The following is a 9100-nucleotide window of genomic DNA, read 5'->3' on the forward strand; positions in this document are numbered from 1 at the left end:
ATTATGAAGAGGAAAAAGAAGTTGGGACAGAAAAAGATCTACATAGATCAGAACTCGACCTGGAAGCAGAGGAAGATAAGACAGGAAATAAGAAGGAATGCGAGAGAAATAAAAAGTAAAGGTAAAGAGGTAAAGATGTGGCATAACGGGTTGAACTCAGAGGAAGAAGAATGGTGGTGGAGCGAGAAAGAGGAAAAAATGGTAGGGAAAAAGGCGGAAGAGTTTCGAAAACAATAGGGAAAAAAGAGAGAGAAAGGATGGGATGGAGAGAGAGGGAAGAGAGACAATAAAGATACTATTCTGAAACGTGACGGGGATTAGGAAGATGGAGAGATAACATATATAGGAGCGAGAAGAATGTCTACGATGGACCATGTAGTAGGTAACGGGAAGGTCATGAGGTAATAAAAAGAGTTTATATAAAAGAGAGGGTAAAGTCGGACCACTTACCAGTAGAGTGGAATTGGGAGATAAAATAGTAGAAGAAAGAAAAGAAGAGGAAGGAAAAATGATAGACGACTGGAGCGAAGAAAGTATAAGAGAGTATCAGAGATGGATAGACGCAATAGAGGGAACAGAAAAATAGAAGGATATAAAAAATAAAGTGAGGAACGCAGTCATAAAAAAGAAGATAAGGAAAAAAAAAGATAAAAAAAGCTAATTTGAGAGAAGAATGTAAGATAAAAGGAGCTAGTGTGATGGCAGAGTTAAATAAGGTAAGAAAAGGGGAAGGGAACAGAGACAAATACCTTGAAACAAAGAGAGAATACAGAGAGGAAATAAGAAAGGCGAAAGAAGCTGAGGGGAAAAGAGTGGCAGAAGAAAGAAGAAAAGATAAGACGAGAAGAAAATTCTGGGATAAAGTGAATTGCAATAGGAAGAAAAGAATTGGATTTGATGAAAATATAGGAAAAGAAGAATGGTTAAAGTATTTCAAAGGACAATTGGGAGAGAAAGAAAAGGAAGAAAGCAAAGGGGAAGAAATCGAAGACAGCAAAGGAGAGGAAGGTGAAAAAATTAAAGAAAGAGAAGTAAAAGAGGTAATAAGAAAAATGAAAAAGAAAAAGGCGACAGGAGAAGATGGTATAGCAAATGAAGCGTGGGTGGAAGGCACGGAAGGCTAGTTAAAAGATATGACAAAATGCTTAAACGGAATATGGAACGGAGAAGGATATCCGGAAGAATGGAGGAAGGGAATAATAGTACCAATACATAAGAAAGGGAGGAAAGAAGAAGTAGAAAACTATAGAGGAATAATGCTGATGGACACGGGATATAAAATATATGCGGAAATACTGAGGAGAAAGCTGGAAAGAGAACTAGAAACTAAAGAAACGTTAAGCGATACGCAGATGGGATTTAGGAAGAAAAGAGGAACAATGGACGCAATATATGTATTGAAAACAATAATAGGGAAGGAAATAAGAGAAAAAGGAGGAAAACTGTTTGTATTCTTTGCCGATATGAAGGCCGCTTTTGACAAGATAAAGAGGAAGAAAATATGGGAAACAATGAAAGAGAAAGGGATAAATAGATAAATTAGGAAAGAAATAGAAGAAATATGTAAGAAAAAAGGGAGTAAGATAAAAGTTGGAGGAGAAATAATTGGGGAGTTCGAGGCTTAGAAAGGCGTAAAGCAAGGGTGCCCTTTGAACACCACGCTATTTAATCTTGCCTTCGCCGACCTGGAAGTCAAGATCAAACAGGTGCAAGAAGGAGGGGTAGTGATAGGAAGGAAGAAAATATGGACATTAGGATATCCAGATGATATAGTAATGATGGCAAAGAATGAAAGTGGAATGAAAGCAATGCTGAAAAAATTAAAAAGGTACCTGGAAGAAAGGGGATTAGAGCTAAATGTAGGAAAATCAAAGATGATGAAATGCAGGAGAGGAGGAGGAAGGGGAAAAGAAGAAGAATTCGAATGGGAAGGCGAGAAGATAGAGATGATTAAAGAGTACAATTACTTGGGATATGTGATAAGCAGAAATAACGGAATTAAATAGCAGATAAAGAAGGAAGAAGGGAAAATAAATATGGGACTCGGAAGACTATGGGGGCTAGGAGAAAGACTATTTAGAGAAAATTGCGAGCTTAGGATGAACCTGTTCGATGCTCTGGCGAAAAGCGTGATTATGTATGGAGCAGAAATCTGGGGATGAAAGAGATATGAGGAAATAGAGAGATTACAACTTAAATACATAAAGTGGGTATTGGGATTAGATAGAAACACGCCAAGTTACTTAATATGATGGGAAACAGGAAGACAAGAAATCAAAGAAACAGCATTAGAAAAGAAGAAGAAACGAAAAGGAAAAAGAAAAAGAAAAATAAGAAGACGAAATTTCAAGACCCTAAGGATAGAAGGAAACAGAAGACAGAGACGTTGACTTGCAGACACATCTACATACGCAAACATACACACAAACACACACACACATGCAAACATACACATACACATACACACACACACAAAACACAAGTACTAGCAACAATACAAGCGAGAGGAAGCAGGTATTGGATGCAGGAGCAAAAATGGAAAAGAAGAAGAATCGGAGAATAGAAAGAAAAAGGATAACAAGAAGACAAATTATAAGATACTAAAGAAAATAAGTGAGGTTGAGGAAAGGAAAGGCAGAGGGAGCAATAGGAAATAAGAAAATGATGTCAAAGCCCTAATAAAGAGAAAGACAGATGAAATGATTAGCAAGAAAGAGAGCAAAAGCAAAATAAAGGCAAAGGTGAAAAGGCAAAAGAAAGTAACAAAGGAAGAAGTCGGAAAAAAATAAGCAAGAAAGAGAAAAACAAGAGCGGAAAAGGTAGATCTCAGAGAGAGAGAGAGAGGAAGAGAAAATTAATCAACAGAAAAACGGGAAGAAAAGCTGAACAGACAGAAGCAGAAGACAGGGACGCAAGAGTTGCAGACACACCTACATACGTACACATATACACATAACACACACACACAAATACACACACACACAAACATACACATACACACACACACAACACATACATTATCAATTACACAAACTGTAGTGTTGGTGCTGACTTATCCAAAGTTTCTTTACTACTTGTCAGTTTAATTATTAAACTGACAAGTAAATTAATTATTAAACTGACAAGTAGTGTTGGTGCTGTCTTATCCAAAGTTTCTTTAGCAGGAGCAGTGGGAATAACAAAAGAAAAACGAGATGATTATGAGAATTTATTAAAATACTGTAGTCCTGCTGGGCAAGAGTTTGGAAACAATTTCCTAAGCAAGACAACTGTCAAAGATGAAAAATTGGATAAGAAGATAAAAAAAGAGCAAGTAAAAACAGAAGTGCCTGATAAAAAATCGGAAAAAGAAGTAAAGCAAAGTGAAAAAAGGAAGGCAGCGCCGAAAAATGATGAGCCACCAAAGAAGAAGTTAAAACCAAAAGAAAATAAATCGAAACAAGCGAAACAAAACCCAGAGGCAAAAAAGAAGTTACGCGCCGAAGAAAATAAATTGAAACAAGCTGAACAAAGTACAGTGAAAAAGAAGTCACAAGTCAAAGAAAATAAATTGAAACAAGCGAAACAAACCCCAGTGGCAAAGAAGAAATAAAGTAAAACTGTAATAAAGTGAAACCTATAGCTTTATTAGCATTTAATTTATTCTAGTAAAATCACATTCCCTTGGCACGCCAAGTTTATTTGCTTAAGTATATAGTTTTATGTTGTAAATTTTGATGAATCAAAAGATAATTCGTACTGATCCAAGATGTAGTCGAATAAGCGTGTAGTTTATTAATAGTGTATGGTTTGTATTGCGAGCAAAGTATTTAATAAAACTAATGGCTAGTAAAATTTTTTATTTTTTGTTTCAATATGAATTTATCCATGGTTGGATATCTAATAAGATTAGTATATTGTACTTGTTATCCATGAAGCATCGATGATTTCGTGACTGTTGTGTGCGGGGAGACGCCGCTACGCCTGTCCGGCCGAGGTCCGGCGGCGGCGGCCCGCGCGGCTGTTGCCGCGAGCACGCAACTTCGGTAAAATCGCTATCCTTCAGTCATTATTTATTGAATCGATTTGAAACTTTGTAGAAATCTTCCTTGATTGTTAACGAACAAATGTCTCGCGAACAGTTATTCGAGTCTTAAACTTCCTCGCACACTTTTTGTCGTTGAACGTACTAAAACCGTATAACCCGATATTGTTGACTTATAATTAAATAAACAATTATCATTGTTCCACATTGATCCGCTTATCGGTTCAACGCATGCGCTAGATAATAACACGTAATTCAAAAAAAAAAACGGCTAATTCGGATGATTTTTGACGAAGTTGGAGCGATGTATTCGAAAAAAAAAAATTGAAAATTAGTTTTGGAAATTTTGAGGTAATAATTTTTATCTCTGAAACACGATATGCTACAACAAAATGGTAAATATAAAAAAGATGGCATTTTCCATGAGGAATATGATGGTATTTTTTTTTAATCACTTTTTTGAATTTTGAAAATGAACTCTCCGTGAGTCACTTTTTAGAAAGGTCACGCGTTAAACCCCTTATTGCATCCGGCCCCTCAATTGAACCATTGGAAAAAAATTATTTTGTAATTTGTATTCATCTGAAAAGCGTAGAAAAGCCAGAAAATCATCTCTTTAAAAATCTATTCTCTTGGCGAGAAAATGTTGCATTTCCGGGAATACAATTACAATATATTTATTTCAAAATCATAATTTTATACCACTCTGCGCTTATATGTGTAAGACTGCTGTACGAAAATATTATTTTTCTTGATAAATAGGGGCTAAAGGAACTCAGCAAAAAGTTAACGCAAATCAACCGAAAAAAATTATAGAAAAATTGCGCGTGATTAACAATGATAGCAAAAGTTATTTATAACTCCGTGCAATTCCATTTTCATTGATAGAAAATTTATCAAACAGATCATCGATAACTGTATCTGCGTGGAATTTTAATAAAGTTTTTAGAGAAATAAACCCGTTCAAACGTTAGCAAAAATCGTGCAGTTTTTCTATCCAATCAAAATATTATTATAACCCCTGCTACAACAAGAACATTTAACCGGATTGAAAATCCAATCCGCTTTGAGTCTATTTCTGAATCCTACAAATGACAATTGAAATTCATTAAAGTAGGATGAATCTTAATTCACTTTAATGTTTTTTTATCCCGAAATTAATTTTACATATTATAATAATTAATTTCAGGATATAAAAATATTAAAGGGGATTCAGATCGATTCCAGTTTGATAAATTTAAATTGTTATTTGTAGGATTCAGAAATAGACTCGAAGCGGATTGGATCTTCAATCCGGTTGAATGTCCTTGTTTTAGCAGGGACCATCCGTTAACGAATAAATATTATTCCTCAATACAGTCATGCACCTGACAGTTCAGTCGGTAACATAAATCTGTACACTTTTATTATTGTAAGGCACACTCTCAAATTATAAGAGCTGTATTAATAGGAATGGGCTATTTTCTGAAATAACCCATTCCTATAATATATATTATATTTCATAAAATAATCCATTCCTATTAATACAGCTCTTATAATTTGAGAGTGTGCCTTAAAATAATAAAAGTGTACAGGTCAACAAAAAGTGTACAGATCAAACATTTTAAATTCTTTATTGTATCTATACGATATCTAAAGCGTAATGCTGAAATAAAATTTCTAGAGCAAATTGAACAGAATATAAAAAGTTGATTTTGTTACTGTTTTCGTCAGCAGTATGTTTTAACACGTCAGCATTTGGTTCAGACCTGTAATATCTAAATTAAAAAAGAATTAAAAACAATAAATATAAATCTATAAAATTTTAATAATTAAACATACTTTGACACTGTTTCACAATTACTTTCAACAATTTCAGTGTTAGACTCTGTTTGGACCGAAGTCAACTCTTTCCATTCTGTTCAATTTGCTCTGGAAATTTCAATACGATATTATGCTCTAGATATAATTATCTTATATTTATTGACTCATTTATTGTCAGCTGTTCTATCCCTAATAAAGAAAATGTTTCAAACAAGAATTATAATTTACTAAATTTACCATATGACCTATATGAATTTACAGAGTTCAAATAAGAATAAACTGCAACGGTAGTCGATTCAATTAATCGCACCGTTCGCGATTCTAAATTTCGCGCGTTAGTTCTAAGTATTGAGAGAGAGGGGGCGCGCGATCTTTCAAATTAGCAGTTACGCCTCAGCTGTTGATACGAGAGGATATCGCCGGAATTTTATTTGCACTGTTTTCTTGCCGAGTGATAGTTTTTCCAGAGTAATTACGCGCGCGAGTGCAACAACGTGATCGGCAGATTACAGCATCACGGTAGCAGCATATTTGCAACTGATAGGCGGTACGAGACAGCGCAGCTGATATAACAGTTCCGGAGGCAGTTGATACATTTTATTGGCATCAACAATTACGGCTGATCACCGTAATTGCACCGCAGGGTAGGTGCACCTCCCTTTACTATCGCGTGTCAAAATATATTTATTATTTTGCTCAGCCGCGTTAGCGTTGATAATCTTGTATTCGCGCCGAGCGTTAGATCGCGCCAATATTCGAATCTTCTCTCTCTCTCTTTCTCACCGGAAAATTATTTAATTGTAAATCCTATTCGCGTGCGTCAGTCTTTCGGCCCGACAAAGACTGTATAGATTTTTTATGAATAAACTTTATTAACTTATTCGCCGATTTCGTCATATGATTTTCCTAATAGTTTAAGAAATTGAAATAGGCTTAGGTGTTAATCCTATTACGCCTAGGGGATTAAGCGGAGAAGGAGTAAAGTCGCTCACACTTCAAACTCATCGAGTGTCACGATACATGTGACTTAAGGTGAGTTCAACTCCGTTTGATAGAAGACAACAAAGAGAAATCATCTGACGTTAAAGCGAAGACACGTACTTACATACGTGATTAACGGAGCGGCGGTTTGCTCTGCATCGTGGGAGTTTGCTTATAAATAAATTTCCCATTTTTGCAAGGATTCCCCCCCTGTTACAAAACTAATTAGGATTTGACCATTTATGACATGTCTACATTTTTCTTAATTCTTTAAAAAATAGTATGAGAATATAAACTATATTTGTTAAAATACCTCTTTCTTCGGACTTTTGCTCTTACTACTAGGCAAATTGTATATATAATTGTATATAATTGTATATATTCGAATTGTACTTGAAAATATATAACCAGTACTTCCCGAGGCTAACATCAATTTAATATGCTGATGACCAATCAATAGCTATATATTATACAATTGAGAATTTTCTTATTTTCCCTCTTTTAAACAAAACTAATTTAAAACTCGGAATTCGGACACGGTATAATGATAGAACAGCCACAAGTGTACAACATACCTAGATGCGTTATGAATAGGAGAAAAAGAAGATTGGGATGGGTGACCGAATGCTCATCGCTGTCAGTGCCGACATTTGGCTACTGGGTGGGAGCTGTGTGTCAGTATTTAAAACATTCTTTTTATTGCTTAACAACTCTGTTATGAACGAACAAATAAATGTTTGTGATAACATTTACTTTTTGATTTAGGAACAATCTAATTTCATAATAAATTTTTTTATAATACGATAAATTAGATTATAGATGCTAAATTTTAAGAGACTCCTAATTATTAATAATTTGTGGACGTTACCATCCAATATAATAAAAATAAAAAATTTAGTATAAAAAGACTGTAGTAAACTTAATTTAAATAAATTAAATAATAAAAGAATTATGGACGGTCAATTATTGGTAACAATCTAATTAGATTATGACAAATCTATTTGTTTTCAAGATCAGTTTATGGCAGTCAGAATAAATAAAAATGAAATCGTTTAGTTTCATATGATAAAATCTTTCTTTCGATCATGTTTTAAAATATTTATTGTTTAGTTTATTTTTTTGTATATAAAATAAATTTAATTATTTCAGGAACCTGCATTATACATGATTAAAGGTATAGCTATTCTTGATAATGATGGTAACAGGATCTTAGCCAAATATTATGACAAGAACATTTTTCCAACATCTAAGGAACAAAAGGCGTTCGAAAAAAATTTATTTGGTAAAACGCATAGATCTAATGCAGAAATAATGATGCTTGATGGGTTAACATGTTTATATAAAAGTAACGTTGACTTATTTTTTTACGTTATTGGTTGTGTATATGAAAACGAGGTTTGTAGTTTTATATAATGTGAAATATCTGAGTGTTGAATATCAAGATATAATTAAAATATTCTTTATTCAATGTCTTATAGTTGATTTTAATGAGTGTATTAAACTGTCTATATGAATCTATTAGTCATATTCTTCGAAAAAATGTTGAAAAAAGAACTGTATTAGATAACTTGGATATAATTATGCTGACTATTGATGAAATATGTGATGAAGGGTTAGTTATAATAATTAATTGTAAAAATTTTAAGGATTATATTTTATAATTAACATTTTGAATTCCAAGTTTTATTGTTAACAGTTAATAACATAGTTTCATGGGTTGTAGTATCATTCTTGATGCTGATGCTACAAGTGTTGTTCAAAGAGTATCTTTAAGGACTGATGATATACCTTTAGGAGAACAAACTGTAGCTCAAGTATGTTTGAAAAGAATTTTTGATTTGTCTATAATTAATGTTATTACAAAAATTTTCAAATATAATTTACAGGTATTACAGTCTGCAAAAGAGCAATTGAAATGGTCTCTACTAAAATAAGATTCAAATATTGTCATTTTCAATAATGTATTCTCAATATTAAATTGAAAAATAAATTCTATGGTTGTATCAAATTTTCTAGTTAATATATAAATTTATAACAATACATTATCCTTAGTATAATTAAATTAATTTAGATTTCTTCAATTTTTTAAAGATATTTGTTGGATATTATTATTCGAAGAAATTAGAAAAATCTGAATTAATTCTTATTCTTACTATCATTAGTCCAAGCAAAGCAACACAAAGCAAAAACGTTTCATTTATTAACAAATTTAACAATGATACACATAGATGTCAGATAGTAATGAGGTAAATTTTTTTATGCCAATAATTTGGGTATGAAATCCAAACAGGA

The 9100-nt window shown here is 33.1% G+C and overlaps 2 protein-coding genes across 5 annotated transcripts; both read left to right on the forward strand.

Moving 5' to 3' along the window:
* Positions 1-396: 396 nt before the first annotated feature.
* On the forward strand, positions 397-3592 carry LOC131675226 (uncharacterized). Its single transcript, XM_058954135.1, has 2 exons — positions 397-401; positions 3130-3592. Exons 1-2 carry the CDS (start codon positions 397-399, stop codon positions 3590-3592), a joined length of 468 nt encoding a protein of 155 aa, XP_058810118.1.
* A 4073-nt stretch (positions 3593-7665) lies between these two features.
* LOC131675204 (coatomer subunit zeta-1) lies at positions 7666-8834 on the forward strand. 4 transcript variants are annotated; one of them, XM_058954105.1, is made up of 5 exons: positions 7666-7777; positions 7958-8203; positions 8287-8420; positions 8517-8622; positions 8695-8834. In XM_058954105.1, the coding sequence occupies exons 1-5, from the start codon at positions 7760-7762 to the stop codon at positions 8740-8742; spliced, it is 552 nt and encodes a 183-aa protein (XP_058810088.1). In that variant the 5' UTR covers positions 7666-7759; the 3' UTR covers positions 8743-8834. The 4 variants fall into 4 exon arrangements, with proteins under 4 accessions (XP_058810088.1, XP_058810090.1, XP_058810087.1 ...); XM_058954107.1 differs by having other exon boundaries at positions 8532-8622; XM_058954104.1 differs by having other exon boundaries at positions 7672-7858.
* Positions 8835-9100: the final 266 nt, after the last annotated feature.

The sequence above is a fragment of the Phymastichus coffea genome, unplaced genomic scaffold (assembly GCF_024137745.1).
Source record: "Phymastichus coffea isolate CEN01 unplaced genomic scaffold, Cenicafe_Pcof_1.1 PCOF00017, whole genome shotgun sequence".
Taxonomy (NCBI): Eukaryota; Metazoa; Arthropoda; class Insecta; order Hymenoptera; family Eulophidae; genus Phymastichus; species Phymastichus coffea.

Coding starts and splice junctions, on each gene's coding strand:
- LOC131675204 (XM_058954104.1), top strand. CDS start 7,829: ATGGCAGTCAGAATAAATAAAAATGAAATC. Junction 8,421..8,516: donor GATGAAATATGTGATGAAGG/GTTAGTTATAAT, acceptor TTAATAACATAG/TTTCATGGGTTGTAGTATCA. Junction 8,623..8,694: donor GAGAACAAACTGTAGCTCAA/GTATGTTTGAAA, acceptor TATAATTTACAG/GTATTACAGTCTGCAAAAGA.